The sequence below is a fragment of the Phyllobates terribilis genome, unplaced genomic scaffold, assembly GCF_046119375.1.
Source record: "Phyllobates terribilis strain yellow unplaced genomic scaffold, ASM4611937v1 Scaffold_12__6_contigs__length_324123572, whole genome shotgun sequence".
Lineage (NCBI taxonomy): Eukaryota > Metazoa > Chordata > Amphibia > Anura > Dendrobatidae > Phyllobates > Phyllobates terribilis.
The window spans coordinates 241291977-241312458 of NW_027362772.1; the positions used below are offsets into that span (position 1 = coordinate 241291977).

Consider the following 20482-nt stretch of genomic DNA (forward strand, 5'->3'; position numbering starts at 1 on the left):
TTGTAGAAGTGTTGATGTGAATATTTTTTTTGTTTAAGTTTATAGGGCACTGACAATAGAAACCTTTATAGAGCCACTCTAAAGATTTCATATCATTCAGCCATCATCTATCTTTCCCGATTCCCCGATTTACATGCACGCACGGCTCAGTTGAGCGCGCATGTGTTCTAAATGGGGAGAGGGGAGTCAGCTGTTGCCAGATACCTCAAATGACAGCTTATCATGCATCTTCCTTCTCTTTCTCAATATCATCTGGGAGAAATTATGAGGCCCCCTACTCAAAAAGTAAAGTTTCTATCTTTTAAGTGTTTTCTCTTCTTTCCTTGGGATTGGAGGTCATCTTTATCTGTGAATTGCTGCTGTTTAAAGTGTATGTGGTGTGTTGTATAAAGCCACATAGAATTAAAGGGGTGGTCCCCTTACAGAGAGCTTTCATAGGCTGCAGTAAATATAAAAAAAACAAAACCCTGACCCCTCCTAGTAATATTGTCCCCCATGCTAGGCCCCTTCCTGGAATAATGTTCCTTTTCCTGGGCCCCTTCCTGTTATGATGTCCCTCATCCTATAACAATGTCGCCCATCCTGGATCCTGGTCCCTTTCCTGGTATAATGACTCAAATCATGGGCCCGTACCTGGTGTAATGTCCTCCATCCTGGGTCCCTACCTTGTATAATGATGCCTATTCTGGGCCTCATCCTGGTATAATGACTCAAATCATGGGCCCCTTCCTGGTGTAATATCCTCCATCCTGGGTCCCTACCTTGTATAATGACGCCTATTCTGGGCCTCATCCTGGTATAATGACTCAAATCATGGGCCCCTTCCTGGTGTAATATCCTCCATCCTGGGTGCCTATCTTGTATAATGACGCCTATTCTGGGCCTCATCCTGGTATAATGACTCAAATCATGGGCCCCTTCCTGGTGTAATATCCTCCATCCTGGGTCCCTACCTTGTATAATGACGCCTATTCTGGGCCTCATCCTGGTATAATGACCCACATCCTGGGCCCCTTCCTTGTATAATGACCCACATCCTGGGCCCCTTCCTTATATAATGTCCTCCTTCCTGCTATAATGTCGGTTCTGCTGCCCTTTTTCAACACATAAAAAAAATAAACGATTATTCTTACCTTCCTCTGCTCCCACGACATGTGGCGTCGTCTTCTATAGCCTGCAGCATGACGTCACTGCCTTGCACTACTCGTGACGGGCACACTGACATGAGACTCCAGCCTCTGATTGGCCGGCAACGTGTACTGCAGTGCATAGAGCCATTGGTCTCTGCACTGCAATACACTTCAGCTAAATGTGCGTCCTTCCATATGAAATAGGCACTGTCATCGGTGGGCCCCCTTCACGCATGGGCCTGGTCATGGTCACACCCTTTGTGACCGTAATATTTGCGCCCTTGGTTCCAGCGCTTTGTCTCCACAGCTGCAACTGTATCTGTTGTTCGTCTGCAACCCTGATGTCACGTCTACAGCATTTCAGACAATACTTGAGCTCAGCGAGAGTACAGACGTGCTGTCTGCTCATCTGTACTCCCTGGTAGTCAGACCAGGGTTCTTTGGATTTCCTCAGCTGGTGGCATCTTGAGTGACTCTGGCCTTTTACAAGGTACCCTAGTAACTTGGCCTCACGCAATGTCTTGATGTCGTGAGGACACTGTTAACACCAGAGGTGCCCATGATGCCGGCATTTGAGTGCCGGCTAAGATTTGTTCTCATGACCCTAGTCTGACTGCCAAGGAGCACCGACATAGACTTTGGAGCCGGGTCCTACAAATCTTTACTTCATCTGTAATCATCACCTAAGGCCTTCCTCTACTCCTGGATAAAGAAACAATGTTGATTGATTTAGACACTGCCTAAAAAATCCAATTAGGAAACCTGATGGACTCCCTAAATGAGTTTAACCCATCACAATAAATAGCGTTGTCGTAAACAGGTGAAGGAGCATGATTCACTATTTACAATGTTCCCATTCATCAACCGTGAGGGTCTTAGAAGCCACTAACCTTACAGTTACAAGCTGTTTTATTGACCTGGATGGTTATGCTATGGACTGTCGATGAAAACCCCTTTTAATAAAGGAGGACGCCTTGTTCATCACAAGGGTTTACCTGTAACCAAACAAATACAGGATTTTAGGGTGTCTATAAGTAAGGACTAGATTCCAACCAATTTGTTCATTTTTCCCAGGGCAGTTAAAGGTGTGAAAGCCGAGCTCTGATCGCCTGCTTTGGGCAGAAAGACCCGAATATATGACCGGCTCTTGTATTGTTGTACTCGCTGCTCTTACTATATCACATATCCTTGAACTGTTCATAAAGTCAACAAGCGGAAGCTAAAAAGAGGAAGCGATAAGTTCCTTTGGTTTAACGGACGTGTTTGTGAGAGTGATCAGTAGTGAATGTACAGCAAGCTTGAAGGTTTCATCACTACAAAACAGATGTCCTGTATATACAGTATAGTATACATTATTCAGGAGACACTACTTATTAGATTATTGTTCTTAAAGGGGGTCCTTTTACCCTTTTATGTAGTCGTAATATATAAGGCCCCCGTAAGGCTCGGCCTGCAGTGGTCGACCCTCTAGAGCAAGGATGTCAAACGTAAACACACAGATGGCTAAAATGAAAAACGTGGACAAAGTCATGGTGGGCCAAGTAGTGTATAGTATAATGGCCCCACATAGTCCTCCATGCAGAATAATGGGCCTCACATAGTCGTCCATACAGAATAATAGTCCTCCATACAGTATTATGGCCCCACATAGTTCTCCATACAGTATTATGGGCCCCACATAGTCCTCCATACAGTATTATGGGCCCCACATAGTCTTCCATACAGTATTATGGGCACCACACAGTCCTTCATACAGAATAATGGGCCCCACATAGTCCTTCATACAGAATAATGGGTCCCACATAGTCCTCCATACAGTATAATGGTCCCCACATAGTCCTCCATACAGAATAATGGGCTCCACATAGTCCTTCATACAGAATAATGGGTCCCACATAGTCCTCTGACGCGCCCCTGGGCCTGTGTCGCGCTGCGTTGCGCACGCGGGAGCTTACCCGGAGCCGGATCTGTTGAGGGTTGTAGTCTCGTGGCGGTGACCCGGTCCGTGCCCAGGGAGTCAAACTGAGCAGCGATGTATCAGCGGTAGATGTTGGACGACTACGCCACCCATTGAGTACAGCTAAGGAGCTGCTGCTGCAGGGCAGACCGCTGAGGCCGGTGGTAGGATTGTGCAGCGTGATAGTATAACCCCCAACGGGAGGGGTATGGCCACAGGGCAGCCGACGTGGATGATGGGGGTAGCAGGAATCACTCAGAGATGATGCGGTGTAGTTCAGGGTCTTTACTGGTGATAAAGATAGACCCTCCCGGAGTACTGGCTAGCGATCGGGGCCTGGTCAGTCCTTGAGCAGATGGGATCTCCCCTGGCCAGGCGGAGTTGTAGGCCTCCCAAACTGACTGTACTCTTCTGGCTACCTTGCTAGAGGCGGGTATAAGTAGCCCACGTCCCTGAGTGTACCGTGTGGTGCTCACCCGTATGGCCGGTGACTCGGGGCCTTCTAGTGGCGTCCGCTCCACGACGGCGGTGCTGGTCCCACGCGTGTGGCCGTGCCTTCGGGTTTCTTGGCCAGAGGACCTGAAATCCCCTGCCGGGCGGTTTCTGCTGCTGGGTAAAGATTAGTCCCCACAGCCTCGGACTCCGGGTCCGGTGATAGCTTCTCAGTCAGGGCGAGCTCTGCAGCTGCCAGCCCCTGACTCCTTATAGCACTGCTCCCACAGAGCTCCTGATGTTCTTTTCCTATATCTGCTTCTCTTCTCTGTGTCTACTTCTTCTCTACTCACTAACCCTGCCTCAGCCCTATGTTTATATAGGGGAAGTTCTTCCCCTCCCAGGACTGGGCAGGAGGTGTGGCATGCATAGGATCCCTGACCAAGAGACCTCCCACCTGCTCTCAGACATAACATCGCTGTTACTGTGGAAACCAGACCCCTGGGGTGCCACATTCCCCCCTAGTGAAATTTAGTACTCCGGGACTAGACATATTTTAGAAAAACATAACAAGATATAACAATAACAATACAATAAAGAAACACATAAAGGTGGTCACGGCATGTCCGTAACCGGGTGCAGTCTTTGAAGAAAGCAAGGTGTCCATTTCACCAAAACAGGGAGACGTAACCAGGTAGGGGTCTGTCCTGCCCCGAGTCCTTAACAGTCTTTAGTCCGTCCTGGGTTACGCTCCAACTATGTACACAGGATTCCCGGTAAATCCACCAAAGACTCCTATAAACAACTAGAAACACATAATTATACACAAGCAACAAGAAAAACAGGTAACCACAAATAAAACAATTTATACACTTCAAATCCTCCAACGTGCGGGTAACTGGCCTCTAGTGGCCCTAGTGGACCTACGGAGCTGACTGTCTGGCCCTGAACTACAGGGTGTAGGAGCTGTCAAGGGTAAATTGGGCAGCTGTCTACGGGCCCTTTGGCTCACTAGGGATATGGCAGGCTCACTGCAAGCAGAGGGTTGATCCTCCTGATCTGCTGGTGTGGGGTCTTCTGCCTCCTGGACCGGCTGTTCTTCCAGCTCTACCTGTTGCTCCGTAGGTGCTTGGGATGCTGGTTGGAGGAAGGTGAGTACGGGTACCACAACTGCACCATTGACTTGAGTCCAAGACGGAGGGAAGTCTCCGAGCACAGTACTAACCATATCTTCCCTTTCCTCTACGGGTCGATGGTCTTCTTGTTCCTCTTCAGGGTTCCGTAGCTGTTCAGGACACTTCTTCAGGTGATCCCGGGATACAATGGCTGTGGTCTCCCCTCCGTCTTTACTGATGGTACAGACCTTCGGGTTCTCGTGGCTTGAGGGCAGTACGGTGTACGGGTCCATCTCCCACTGGTCGTCCAACTTGTGGAGCCGTCTTTTCCTCTTCAAGACCTGCTCTCCGGGCACCAGGGGAACAGCGGGAGCATACTGGTTGTAAGTTTTCTCTTGTCTCTCCCTAGCCTGACAGAGACTTCGCTCCACGCTCTCCTGTACTTTCCGGTACTGCTGCTGCCTCTCTGTGTCCCAGTCTGCTTCTGGTGAAGTGTCCTCGGGTGTCAGGACTCCCATTTCCAGGTCAACAGGTAACTTACCAGGTCTCGCCCTCATTAGGTAAGCCGGGGTACAGTTGGTGGAACCTACCGGGATGTGGTTGTATAGGTCCACCAGATCGGGCAGCTTCTCAGGCCACAGACTGCGTTCTTCCAGGGGCAACGTTTTCAGAAGATCCATTACCACCTGGTTCATTTTCTCACAAAGTCCATTAGTTTGCGGATGACAGGGTGTCGTCCTTATCTTCCGGCAGCCATACAGATTGCAGAATTCCTGGAAGACCTCCGCTTCAAAGGCAGGTCCCTGGTCCGTCAGCACTTGGTCCGGGTACCCGTGTGGACGGCAGAAGTGCTGCTGGAAGGCTCTAGCTGCTGTTTGAGCCGTTAAGTCCTTGACGGGGACGACAACCAAGAACCGGGAGTAATGATCCACGATGGTTAACGCGTAGACGTAGCCACTTCTGCTTGGGGTCAGTTTTACATGATCCAAGGCTACCAGTTCCAACGGCTGCCGGGTGACGATGGACTGCAGGGGAGTCTTCTGGCTGGCACGGTCCTTCCTCCTCAGGTTGCACGGGCCACAGTCTCTGCACCACCTCTCGATGGTTCCCCTCATGCCTACCCAATGGAACCGCCCGCGCAGCAGGAACTCCAGCTTCTTCCATCCGAAATGCCCAGCTCCATCGTGGTACGCCTCCATCACCATGGCTGTGTCTCGTCGTGGCACCACTACTTGCCAGATTAGTTCATGCGTCCGGGAGTTAACCATCCTGTGGCACAACTTCCCCTTGTAAAGGAACAGTCTACTCTTTTCTGCCCACAGTTGCTTGGCTTCCTCCGGAGCGTCTGGGTCAAGGCGAGCCTCTGGCCGAGTCAGCATCTCCTTCACCAGCCGGACGGCAGGGTCACTGTCTTGCGTTTCCGCCCAGTTGTAGTGAGGTAAGGGGTTAAGCGTAGCGCCTTGCTTACTCCCTACCCGATGGGAATACTGGATAGTCCCATGACGGTGAAACGCGGGGAGTTCGACTTCTTCCAGTCCCTCTGGATCTTCTCCTACGTCCGGTAGGTTTGGCATCCTGGACAGGGCGTCCGCGTTGGTATTGGAGCGTCCTGCCCGGTATTTGATGGTGAACTCGTAGTTGGACAGGCGGGCCATCCATCTCTGCTCTAGGGCACCGAGTCTTGCCGTGTCCAGGTGTGTCAACGGGTTGTTTTCCGTGTACACGACGAACCGGGAGGAAGCGAGGTAGTGCTTAAAGCGTTCGGTGACTGCCCACACCACTGCCAGGAACTCTAGCTTAAATGAGCTGTAATTCTCAGGGTTTCTTTCGGTGGGTCGCAGTTTTCGGCTGGCGTAAGCGATTACTCGCTCTTTCCCCTGCTGGATCTGGGACAGCACGGCTCCTAGCCCGATGTTACTTGCGTCGGTGTAGAGGATAAAGGGCTGGCTGTAATCCGGTTACGCCAGGATTTCATCCCCCGTGAGGGCCATCTTCAGCTGGCGGAAGGACTCTTCCAACTTCTCCCATCTGAAGGGCGGCTTCTGGTTCTTGGCCTTCCGGGACTGGTCTATCAGGAGGTCCTGCATAGGAGCTGCCTTTTTGGTGAAACCGGGGATGAACCTGCGGTAGTAGCCTACCAACCCGAGGAACTGCCGCACTTCCTTTACACTGGAGGGACTTGGCCATTCCTTAATTGCGGTGATCTTATCAGGGTCGGGAGCCACTCCGTCAGCGCTCACCACGTGTCCCAGGTACTGCACCTTTGGTTTTAGGAGGTGACACTTGGAGGGTTTTACCTTTAGGCCGTAGTTTGCCAGAGCTTCGAACACTTCCGCCAGGTGTTTCAGGTGGTCCTCATAAGTCTTGGAATATACGATGACATCGTCCAGGTACAACAGGACCGTCTCGAAGTTTCTGTGGCCCAGACAGCACTCCATTAATCGTTGAAAGGTTCCTGGTGCGTTACAGAGTCCGAACGGCATGCAGGTAAACTCGCTAAGTCCCATCGGGGTGGTGAATGCGGTCTTCTCCCGGTCCGCCTCTGCTACAGGAACCTGCCAGTACCCGCTAGTGAGATCCAAGGTAGAGAAGAAGTTAGCAGATCTTAAAGCAGCCAAAGACTCCTCTATCCTTGGTAAGGGGTACGCATCCTTGTGTGTGATACGGTTGATTTTCCGGTAATCTACACACATCCTCATGGTGTTGTCTTTCTTTCTGACTAAGACTAGTGGAGCTGCCCAGGGGCTACAGCTATCCCTGATCACCCCAGCCTCCTTCATGTCCCTAAGCATCCCCTTGGCGTGTTGGTAGTGTGCAGGGGGTACGGGTCGATACCTCTCTTTTATGGGAAGATGGTCTCCCGTGGGGATGTGGTGTTCTACCCCCTTGACTCGCCCGAAGTCTAACGGGTGTTTACTAAACACTCTCTCGTACTCTTGAACCACCCGATAGACTCCCTGTCTCTGGTGTGAGGGAGTGGAGTCAGTACCCAAATGTAGTTGCTGACACCAGTCCTCCATTGTTTCCTTAGAGCCGTTACCTTCCTCCGGGGAAGATGGAGGCAAGGGTTCTACAGACTGTATGGAATTTTGATTGATGGTATACAATTTGGCTAGCGTGGCATACCGGGGCAGGTACACTTCCCTCTTCCCGATATTTATTATGCGAACGGGCACCCTCCCATGGCGTACATTGACCACCCCCCGTGCTGTCAAAATGGTGGGCCTACTGTCTGAGTAAACTGGTTCTACCATTGCCTGGTAATCTCTACCTCTCAGACCAATAGCTGCCCGGCACCAAATCATCATTTCACTTTTTGGGGGCATGGCAATAGGGAAAGGGTCACACATTCTTACGCTACCAATCTCACCACCGGAGAGTTCTATCTGTTGCCGTCGCATCAGTGCCCGGATCTCTTTCTGGAGCACTCGCTGCTGGCCGGAGCTGGCGTTCTTGGCAACCTGCTGTAAAAGGAAAATCACCTCTGCAAGACAATTTTCAATTACATTAGTTCCTAGAGTTATCTTTGGGTGACTCTCGTGCTTGTCAATGTCTACAATGATCAGTCCCTGTGCCGCCAGTTCAACTCTACCGATTTTAATGGTCACCTTTTTAAATCCAATCTGTGGCACGGGCTGACCATTGCTGGCGATGATACTCAAATCGTCGTCAGGGTAGCGGGTGATATCCGAGTCATTCCAGTACTGCTTGAAGAGCACGTACGGGATAGTGGTAACCTGTGACCCGGTGTCCAGTAGGGCACTCATGGGGATGCCATCCAGTACCACAGGCAAGACTGGACGTCCTCCCACATATTTGTCGCGCCAGTTCGATGGGCCTGATGATCTTTTTCCTGGGGTTTGGCCCTCTACCCCAGGTTGTGCCAGTTTAAAGGACAGTACCTTGCCATATGTCCGGGTTGATTGCAGCGGCGGCAGATGGGTTGTCCGTCCTCGTTGTATCGGTCGCTGGGTCTTCCTCTGGCCGGTGGGGTCCTCCTTGGTCGACGCCACGGGATGTCCTCCGGTCCGGATGCCAGCTGGATCTTCCCTGGAGTGGAAACCTGTAAAGACTGCACAGTTCGGGTTAGCGCGGCAACGCTTTTAGCTAGCTCTTGGACCTGATGGTGCAGGTCTGGAGCCGGGTCATTGTTCAAAGCCTGCGCATCAGCTCCCACAGGCCCTGCCGACAAGGGTGCCGCCTCCTGGTGGTAAGTGGTAGTGGGGCGTCTGTGGGTCACAACGCCACCTGGTGCCGGTTCTCGGAGCACCCGGATGGCTCTGTCCTTGAACTGTGCAAATCCCAGATGAGGGTCCTGTAAGGCCATTGCCCGCAACTGGGTTCGGTGGGCATTGCAATATAAACCCTCTATAAATTGTTCAGTCAACAGCCTGTCCTCGTCTCCCACGCCGTCAGGGTCGGTCTGCTTAATGGCTCTCAGGGCCTCTTGTAGGTTCAGGGCATAGTCCCTTATACTCTCGTGTGCTCGCTGCTTGCACCCGTAGAATCTAAGCTTGATCTCGGCTGAGGTACGGGTATCAAAGGTGTCCCTCAGCCGGGTTAGTATCCCTGCAACAGTCCTCCCCCCAGGTGGCCAGGACTTTACCTCCCTTTGGGCTGCCCCGGTTAATTGGGCCCCCAGGATGCTCACTTTTTGCTCTTCTGTGAGGGGATACACCTGGAAGAGGCTATCCAGCTTTTCTCTAAAGTCATGCAGGGTATGTGACTCCCCTGAGTACTGGGGTAGCCAGGCCGCTCCCGGGATATAGGGCATGGTGAAAGGCATGACTGCAGCAGCGGTGGCGCTGGCGGGGGTTGAGGCAGTGAAGCTCTCCTCCGTATCCGACATCTTCCTCCCCCCTAGTGGACCGTGGCCTACCTTGCGATGATTCTCTTCCGTAGGCCGCGGCTCCGCAGTGGATCGTCAGGGTTGAGGACCTTCCGTCGCGCTCCTGTGACGTCGGCGTCTGCTGGGCTCCTTCCAGGACCTTACGCAACGTCCGGACGTGAGGCGGGGCTTCAGTTCTCGTGCGCTTTCGGAGTCCACGCCCCTCTTCTTCCCGCGCGGCGTCTTCAAGATGGCGTCCAACGGCGGGAAAACTCCACGGATGGCGGGAAGAAGGCAGAAGATGGCGCCGGATGGCGGGAAAACTTCGCGGATGGCGGGAAGAAGGTAGAAGATGGCGCTGGATGGCGGGAAACCTCCACGGATGGCGGGAATCTTCACCACTGGTAAGTTTGAACAGTCTTTTTCAGGCACGCAGTACCCGGTGGTTGCGGGCACGAAATCCTGCCGACTACGCCAAAAGTTGACGCGCCCCTGGGCCTGTGTCGCGCTGCGTTGCGCACGCGGGAGCTTACCCGGAGCCGGATCTGTTGAGGGTTGTAGTCTCGTGGCGGTGACCCGGTCCGTGCCCAGGGAGTCAAACTGAGCCGCGATGTATCAGCGGTAGATGTTGGACGACTACGCCACCCGTTGAGTACAGCTAAGGAGCTGCTGCTGCAGGGCAGACCGCTGAGGCCGGTGGTAGGATTGTGCAGCGTGATAGTATAACCCCCAACGGGAGGGGTATGGCCTCAGGGCAGCCGACGTGGATGATGGGGGTAGCAGGAATCACTCAGAGATGATGCGGTGTAGTTCAGGGTCTTTACTGGTGATAAAGATAGACCCTCCCGGAGTACTGGCTAGCGATCGGGGCCTGGTCAGTCCTTGAGCAGATGGGATCTCCCCTGGCCAGGCGGAGTTGTAGGCCTCCCAAACTGACTGTACTCTTCTGGCTACCTTGCTAGAGGCGGGTATAAGTAGCCCACGTCCCTGAGTGTACCGTGTGGTGCTCACCCGTATGGCTGGTGAATAGGGGCCTTCTAGTGGCGTCCGCTCCACGACGGCGGTGCTGGTCCCACGCGTGTGGCCGTGCCTTCGGGTTTCTTGGCCAGAGGACCTGAAATCCCCTGCCGGGCGGTTTCTGCTGCTGGGTAAAGATTAGTCCCCACAGCCTCGGACTCCGGGTCCGGTGATAGCTTCTCAGTCAGGGCGAGCTCTGTAGCTGCCAGCCCCTGACTCCTTATAGCACTGCTCCCACAGAGCTCCTGATGTTCTTTTCCTATATCTGCTTCTCTTCTCTGTCTCTACTTCTTCTCTACTCACTAACCCTGCCTCAGCCCTAGGTTTATATAGGGGAAGTTCTTCCCCTCCCAGGACTGGGCAGGAGGTGTGGCATGCATAGGATCCCTGACCAAGAGACCTCCCACCTGCTCTCAGACATAACATTGCTGTTACTGTGGAAACCAGACCCCTGGGGTGCCACACCTCCATACAGTATAATGGTTCCCACATAGTCCTCCATATAGTATAAGGCTGCGTGCCCACGTTGCAGATTACAAGCGTTTTTGATGCGGAATTTCCGCAGAGGAAACGCTTGTAAAACGCTTGTTAAGCCGCACCCCATGGTCCCCAATGAGAATCCGCAAGTTCTATGCCCATGCTACGGATTTTTCCGCAGCGTTTATGCTGCGTTCAAAAATCCGCAGCATGTTCATTAATTTTGCGTTTCCGCATGCGGAATTGCCTTATTTAATGCATGAAAAAACGCAAGGCCATTCCGCATGTCGAAAACACATGAAAAACGCGCGATAAGCGCTTGCGGAATTCCGCATGCGTTTTTCCGGGAGAGGACATGCGGAAATGAAGCAGAAATTTTCTGCTTCATTTCCGCAACGTGGGCACATAGCCTGATGGGCCCCACATAGTCGTCCATACAGAATAATGGCCCTCCAGAGTCCTCCATACAGTATTATGGGCCCCACATAGTCCTCCATACAGTATTATGGGTCCCACATAGTCCCCCATACAGTATTATAGGCCCCACATAGTCGTCCATTCAGAATTATGGGCCCCACATAGTCCTCCATACAGAATAATGGGCCCCACGTAGTCCTTCATACAGAATAATGGGCCCCACATAGTCCTCCATACAGAATAATGGGCCCCACATAGTCCTCCATACAGAATAATGGGCCCCACATAGTCCTCCATACAGAATAATGGGCCCCATATAGTCCTCCATACAGTATAATGGGCCCACATAGGGGTGGTGGTTCTAGTGTTGCGGACCAAATATAACCACCCCGCGGGCCAGATTTGGCCCACGGGCCAGAGTTTGAAATGTATGATCTAGTGTGTATGGAGACTCCCAACATTTGGAATTTCAATGCCTGATCCTTTTGTTTTTAGTGGAGCTATTCTGCTACCAAGGGCTTTCTCCTCTCTCCCCATTGAAAACACATGGACACTCAGCCAAGCTGTGCACTTTGGCGTATGTGGGAATTGGGAATGTTACCTGTGTGCAAACGGGTGTGTATAGTCTCACTCTGTGAATCACCACCAGTCATCCCCTCCACCTAATACAGCCATAATTTTTCATCAATTTCCTAATTAATTATCTCTGATTACTTTTCTTCTATGAGGTTTCTGAAATTTCACTCAACATTTAAATTTTGTTGCCGGTAACAATTACCAAATTATTAGATTTTCTTGGATTATCAAACGGTTATTATATTTATTGACATTAGACTTTTTCTTCCGTAGATTGTCGGCGTTGCAGATCCTCGATCATGTACCAAAGAAACCCTCAAGATGATGCATCATATCGATGATGATAAATTTTTCGATGGTCTGTATACATGGGTTTTATTTCGGTGAAATGGTAGTGCCCTAATGTCAGTATACACATTGTGCACCGCTGGAGCTCCTTGTTTGTGTGATCTTTCTTTTTGATCTAAGGCACATTGCGCCCCGAGGCAGAAAGCAACCATGATAGCTGTGGATTAGGATTGCCCCACTAATGGCACCATGGTCAAACTTCATTTTAATTGCCCAGCATCCAGATATACTGTGGCTGCCATATTTCTTCTTACATATATTGTCTAGGGCTGTATTCACACAAATGTTATGTCTTCCGTTGACCTAAGACAGCCATGATGGATTAGTTTTCAAATGACTCTTGGCAAATTTTTCAGATTTCACTGACTTGTCATAGAAAGGATATAAATGAGCTTGAAAGGGTACAAAGGAGGGCAACAAAATTAATAAAGGAAATGGAGGGACTGCAATACCCAGAGAGGTTGGCAAAACTAGGACTATTCAGCTTGGAAAAGAGAAGGTTGAGGGGGGACATAATAAATGTGTACAAATATGTTAGGGACAGTATAGAGATCTTGCCCGGGATTTGTTCAAAAGTAGGGATATTACGGTAACAAGAGGGCATTCACCAAGACTGGAAGAGAAAAGGTTTCAGCACCAGCATAGGAAGGGGTTCTTTACGGTAAGAGCAGTGAGAATATGGAATTCACTGAGTGAGGAGACGGTAATGTCGGATTCACTACACCAGTTCAAGCGGGGACTGGATGCATTTCTAGATACCAGGCAGATTTCAGCGTATACTTAAAAATAAAATAAAATAGTAGGTTGATACAGGGATTTATTCTGACTGGTTTCAGAGTCGGGAGGGAATTTTTCCTCAGGTGAAGATTGGCTAAATCATTTGGGGTTTTTGCCCTCCTCTGGATCAACTTTAGCAATTACAGAACTAACAGGTCGAACTTGATGGACGCAAGTCTTTATTCGGCTTTACAAACTATGTTTACAATTTGCCAGAGCCTAGTGCAGTCACCCTGTGGTCCCACATCCTTTAAACCCAAGGCTCTATGCCCGATGGATCTTTGCGACAACATTTCCGCTTCAGATTTCAGGGGAACTGACTGGGAGACCCCCATTATGATGTCCTAAAACCCTTGAAGGTCATATAGATGGTGGCTTTCTTAATTGGACAACCACACTCTGCTCAGGTTCATACGGCTGTAACAATAAATGGGACAGTCACGGTGGCAAATTGCCCACACGATTGGCTCTGCGTGCTACTCCATGTCCTCATCCATATTGCGGATGGGTGCAGGAGCTGCCTTCTATTTCTGGTCTGTAAAAGGGCTAGAATAGCATGTGCTGCATTTTTTTTCCATCTGGACCAACGATCAATAAGGAAAATCACTGCACTATCACATTAGTTATAAGTGGTCTGTGTGCTGTCCATGTGTGGTCCGTCGCCCACATGAACCCTTTGGCCAGTTTCACACATCCAACATTCGCAGTGCAAAGACACAAGCCTGTTGAGTAGAGATGAGCAAACCTGTAAATTTTGGGGTTCGTACTGGACATTTAGTGTCCGCTGCTGAACTCCGAAAACAGACTTCTCCTGAAAGACTGTTTTACAGTTCTGGAGTCTGGACAGGGGGGAGAGATTTTCCAGCTCCAAAGTTTGGGTCCTCATTGGGTTCGGTTTCAGGTTCAAGTTCAGGTATAATTCTGGTACCCTAACCAAACTTTGGATTAAAGTTTGATCGGGTACCAGAACCTGAACCTGAACTTTTATTGGTCCGCTCATCCCTACTTTTTAGTTTGGGTCAAAAGAACCTTGGCCGTTCCGGACATCGCGTATGTGTGAAACCAGTCTTAGATTGTATTATCTCCTCCTGGTAGTTTTTGCACAATATTTCTAGAGCATTTTCGGCTTATGGCTTAGACTGTAAGTTTACTCTATAGATTAGTTGACTGTAAAATATTTTGGACTAAAATGGATCAAAGGGTTAAACTAATTAATGTTTTTTTTTTTTTTTGCAGACTGGAGACAAGCTGCAGAACTTGAGAAATTTGCAGAAGCGGTGATAATCGCAACCCCGGACAGACTGCATAAGGTATATGTTCAGAAATGTAGAGTCCCTTATGAGTCATGATGCTACAGCAGGTGCGAGGAGGAGGCTGTAATGAGGTCCCTGCACTCTTTGCCGCATCCCTCACTGGGTGCACCATGAGCATCTGCTCTAGGCCAAATTCTCTTTCATATCTCCCTTCTCCCATGGTGACCTTAATACATCTCTTGTTGTGAAATGCCAACCAGATGGCACACAAATGTATTCGACAACCCCCAACCCTGCACCTGCAGTGCAGACCCCATAGCAGCCATTGTGATTCCAGAGCTGCCGTCACATGCACCAGTTTTGTGTGTTGGGATTTGATTGCATTTTACAGTCGTGTTGTAGTGATGTTCCTGTAAATCTTCTTGCGTTACTTCATCCATGTAACAATATATTATATACATTATTATACATTTTTGTAAGTGTTTTAAAATGTTAACAAAAGGCAATTTTTTTTTATCTTCCACTATAATAGAAAAATGAATTAGCTGGTTATCATTTGCATGCTGCTGTGTAATCATAATGAGCATCTGTAAAGAAAATTACATGGTTTTGTCATCATACATACATTTGTCTGTGGCTTTGTCATCATACATGCATTTACACTAATTGGATGCAGTGTGACATGCTCAGCCTTAAAGGGGTTGTCTGGCCTTGGGGTACAAGTCTGCAGTCAATCTATGTGACTGCAGACTTTTGAATCCGCACCGTGTACTGTAACGATTCTCTAGTGCAGGCGCCGGGAGTGGGTGGTCATGTGATTGATAGTTTGTGACTTGCAACACTCCGACTAGATGCGTCCGACATCGCTTAATACACTTTTATTGAGCGGGACCGCACATGTCTAGTCGGCACGTGATCGCATGTATGCAAATCAAATACTTGTGGGCACACGCCCGCTGCCGGCACTAAAGCATCCTCACAGCACGCAGTGTGGATTCACAAAAGTCGGCAGTCACATAAAGTGAGTGCAGACTTATAGCTTAAGACCGGACAACCCGTTTAAGATTTCGTTCGAACAATGAGTTTTTGGTGTGTTTTTTGATGATACATATTTTCTCAGCGCAAAAAACACAGTGTCTTAGGGTATGTTCACACATGTTTTTGCTGCTAAAAAATGCAGCGTTTAACTGTACCAGCAAAGTCAGTGAGATCTCTAAAATCTCATGCACCCGTTGCTTATATTTTTCCTGGCAGGTTTGATATCTGCAGCGTGTCAATTTTTTCAGCGGTTTTGTAGCAGTTTTCACTCCTTTTGAAATGAATGAGAAAAAAATGCATTCAAAATGTGCATATTTTAGGCACTGTTTTTCCTGCCAACACTCCGGTATTTGCAGCACTCATCGTGGAAACGAAATGGGCTTACATCAGGGATGTCAAACTCAAATATAGAAAGGGCCAATATAAAAAACTTGGACAAAGTCGCAGGCCAACCCTGATATCTATTAACAGCCCTCCACACAGTATAATGGGCCCCACATAGTCCTCCATACTGTATAATGGGCCCCGCATAGTTTTCCATACAGTATAATGGGCCCCACATAGTCCTGCATACTGTATAATGGGCCCCACATAGTTTTCCATACAGTATAATGGGCCCCAAATAGTCCTCCATTCAGTTTAATGGCCCCCATATAGACCTCCATACAGTATAATGGGCCCCACATAGTCCTCCGTACAGAATAATGGTCTCCACATAGTCCTCCATTCAGTATAATGTGCCACACCTAGTCCTCTATTCAGTATAATGTGCCCCACATAGTCCTCCGTTCAGTATAATGTGCCCCACCTAGTCCTCCATTCAGTATAATGTGCTCCACCTAGTCCTCCGTTCAGTATAATGTGCCCCACATAGTCCTCCGTTCAGTATAATGTGCCCCACATAGTCCTCCGTTCAGTATAATGGGCCCCACATAGTCCTCCGTACAGTATAATGGGCCCCACATAGTCCTCCGTACAGAATAATGGTCTCCACATAGTCCTCCATTCAGTATAATGTGCCCCACCTAGTCCTCCATTCAGTATAATGTGCCCCACCTAGTCCTCCATTCAGTATAATGTGCCCCACCTAGTCCTCCAAACAGTATAATGTGCCCCGCATAGTCCTCCGTTCAGTATAATGGGCCCCACATAGTCCTCCATACAGAATAATGGGCCCCACATAGTCCTCCATACAGTATAATGGGCCCCACATAGTCCTCCATACAGAATAATGGGCCCCACATAGTCATCCATACAGAATAATGGGCCCCACATAGTCCTCCATACAGTATAATGGCCCCACATAGTCCTTCATACAGTATAATGGCCCCACATAGTCCTCCATACAGAATAATGGCCCCACATAGTACTCTATACAGAATAATGGGCCCCATATAGCCTTCCATACAGAATAATGGGCCCCACATAGTCCTCCACACAGAATAATGGGCCCCACATAGTCCTCCATACAAAATAATGGGCCCCACATAGTCCTCCATACAGAATAATGGGCCCCACATAGTCCTCCATACAGAATAATGGGCCCCACATAGTTCTCCATACAGAATTGTGGGCCCCACATAGTCCTCCATACAGAATAATGGGCCCCACAAAGTCCTCCATACAGAATAATGGCCCCACACAGTCCTCCATACAGTATAATGGCCCCACATAGTCCTCCATACAGTATAATGGCCCCACATAGTGCTCCATACAGAATAATGGGTCCCACATAGTCCTCCATACAGAATAATGGCCCAACATAGTCTTCTATACAAAATAATGGGACCCACATAGTCTTGCATACAGAATAATGGGCCCCACATAGTCCTCCATACAGAATAATGGGCCCCACCTAGTCCTCCATTCAGTATAATGTGCCCCACCTAGTCCTCCAAACAGTATAATGTGCCCCGCATAGTCCTCCGTTCAGTATAATGGGCCCCACATAGTCCTCCATACAGAATAATGGGCCCCACATAGTCCTCCATACAGTATAATGGGCCCCACATAGTCCTCCATACAGAATAATGGGCCCCACATAGTCCTCCATACAGAATAATGGGCCCCACATAGTCCTCCATACAGTATAATGGCCCCACATAGTCCTTCATACAGTATAATGGCCCCACATAGTCCTCCATACAGAATAATGGCCCCACATAGTACTCTATACAGAATAATGGGCCCCATATAGTCTTCCATACAGAATAATGGGCCCCACATAGTCCTCCACACAGAATAATGGGCCCCACATAGTCCTCCATACAAAATAATGGGCCCCACATAGTCCTCCATACAGAATAATGGGCTCCACATAGTTCTCCATACAGAATAATGGGCCCCACATAGTTCTCCATACAGAATAATGGGCCCCACATAGTCCTCCATACAGAATAATGGGCCCCACAAAGTCCTCCATACAGTATAATGGCCCCACATAGTCCTCCATACAGTATAATGGCCCCACATAGTGCTCCATACAGAATAATGGGTCCCACATAGTCCTCCATACAGAATAATGGGACCCACATAGTCTTCCATACAGTATAATGGCCCCACATAGTGCTCCATACAGAATAATGGGCCCCACATAGTCCTCCATACAGAATAATGGGCCCCACATAGTCCTCCATACAGAATAATGAGCCCCACATAGTCCTCCATACAGAATAATGGGTCCCACAAAGTCCTCCATACAGAATAATGGGCCCACACAGTCCTCCATACAGTATAATGCCCCCACATAGTACTCCATACAGAATAATGGCCCCACATAGTCCTCCATACAGAATAATGGCCCCACTTAGTCTTCCATTCAGTATAATGGGAACCACATAGTCCTCCATTCAGTATAATGGGCACCACATAGTCCTCCATGCAGTATAATGGGCACCACATAGTCCTTCATTCAGTATAATGGGTACCACATAGTCCTCCATACAGAATAATGGGCCCTACATAGTCCTCCATACAGAATAATGGGCGCCACATACAGTACAGACCAAAAGTTTGGACACACCTTCTCATTTAAATATTTTTCTGTATTTTTATGACTTTGAAAATTGTACATTCACACTGAAGGCATCAAAACTATGAATTAACACATGTGGAATTATATACTTAACAAAAAAAGTGTGAAACAGCTGAAAATATGTCTTATATTCTAGGTTCTTCAAAGTAGCCACCTTTTGCTTTGATGACTGCTTTGCACACTCTTGGCATTCTCTTGATGAGCTTCAAGAGGTAGTCACCGGAAATGGTTTTCACTTCACAGGTGTGCCCTGTCAGGTTTAATAAGTGGGATTTCTTACCTTATAAATGGGGTTGGGACCATCAGTTGTGTTGTGCAGAAGTCAGGTGGATACACAGCTGGTAGTCCTACTGAATAGACTGTTAGAATTTGTATTATGGCAAGAAAAAAGCAGCTAAGTAAAGAAAAACGAGTGGCCATCATTACTTTAAGAAATTAAGGTCAGTCAATCCGAAAAATTGGGCAAACTTTGAAAGTGTCCCCAAGTGCAGTTGCAAAAACCATCAAGCTCTACAAAGAAACTGGCTCACATGAGGACCACCCCAGGAAAGGAAGACCAAGAGTCACCTCTGCTTCTGAGGATAAGTTTATCCGAGTAACCAGCCTCAGAAATCGCAGGTTAACAGCAGCTCAGATTAGAGACCAGGTCAATGCCACACAGAGTTCTAGCAGCAGACACATCTCTACAACAACTGTTAAGAGGAGACTTTGTGCAGCAGGCCTTTATGGTAAAATAGCTGCTAGGAAACCACTGCTAAGGACAGGCAACAAGCAGAAGAGACTTGTTTGGGCTAAAGAACACAAGGAATGGACATTAGACCAGTGGAAATCTGTGCTTTGGTCTGATGAGTGCAAATTTGAGATCTTTGGTTCCAACCACCGTGTCTTTGTGCGACGCAGAAAAGGTGAACGGATGGACTCTACATGCCTGGTTCCCACCGTGAAGCATGGAGGAGGAGGTGTGATGGTGTGGGGGTGCTTTGCTGGTGACACTGTTGGGGATTTATTCAAAATTGAAGGCATACTGAACCAGCATGGCTACCACAGCATCTTGCAGCGGCATGCTATTCCATCCGGTTTGCTTTTTGTTGGACCATCATTTATTTTTCAACAGGACAATGACCCCAAACACACCTCCAGACTGTGTAAGGGCTATTTGACCAAGATGGAGAGTGATGGGGTGCTACGCCAGATGACCTGGCCTCCACAGTCACCAGACCAGAACCCAATCGAGATGGTTTGGGGTGAGCTGGACCGCAGAGTGAAGGCAAAAGGGCCAACAAGTGCTAAGCATCTCTGGGAACTCCTTCAAGATTGTTGGAAGACCATTTCCGGTGACTACCTCTTGAAGCTCATCAAGAGAATGCCAAGAGTGTGCAAAGCAGTCTTCAAAGCAAAAGGTGGCTACTTTGAAGAACCTAGAATATAAGACATATTTTCAGTTGTTTCACACTTTTTTGTTAAGTATATAATTCCACATGTGTTAATTCATAGTTTTGATGCCTTCAGTGTGAATGTGCAATTTTCATAGTGATGAAAATAAAGAAAAATCTTTAAATGAGAAGGTGTGTCCAAACTTTTGGTCTGTACTGCAGTTCTCCATACAGAATAATGGGCCCCACATAGTCCTCCATACAGAATAATGGGCCCACATAGTGCTCCATATAGTATAATGGGCCCCACATAGTCCTCCGTACAGAATAATGGGCCCCACAAAGTCCTCCATGCAGAATAATGGCCCCACACAGTCCTCCATACAGTATAATGGCCCCACATAGTCCTCCATACAGTATAATGGCCCCACATAGTGCTCCATACAGAATAATGGGTCCCACATAGTCCTCTTTACAGAATAATGGGACCCACATAGTCTTCCATACAGAATAATGGGCCCCACATAGTCCTCCATACAGAATAATGGGCCCCACATAGTCCTCCATACAGAATAATGGGCCTCACATAGTCCTCCATACAGAATAATGGGCCCCACATAGTCCTCCATACAGAATAATGGGCCCCACATAGTCCTCCATACAGAATAATGAGCCCCACATAGCCCTCCATACAGAATAATGGGCCCCTT

The 20482-nt window shown here is 48.7% G+C and overlaps 1 protein-coding gene across 2 annotated transcripts in view; it reads left to right on the top strand.

The window, feature by feature from the left end:
* The window catches only part of LOC141172476 (putative oxidoreductase YteT), a 253248-nt gene that overhangs the window by 95238 nt on the left and 137528 nt on the right, over positions 1-20482 (top strand). For both annotated transcript variants that reach the window (XM_073656744.1, XM_073656743.1), the window contains 2 exons: positions 12223-12307; positions 14311-14384. In XM_073656744.1, the coding sequence (XP_073512845.1) occupies positions 12223-12307; positions 14311-14384 (159 nt within the window). The remainder of the gene's footprint in view (positions 1-12222; positions 12308-14310; positions 14385-20482) is intronic.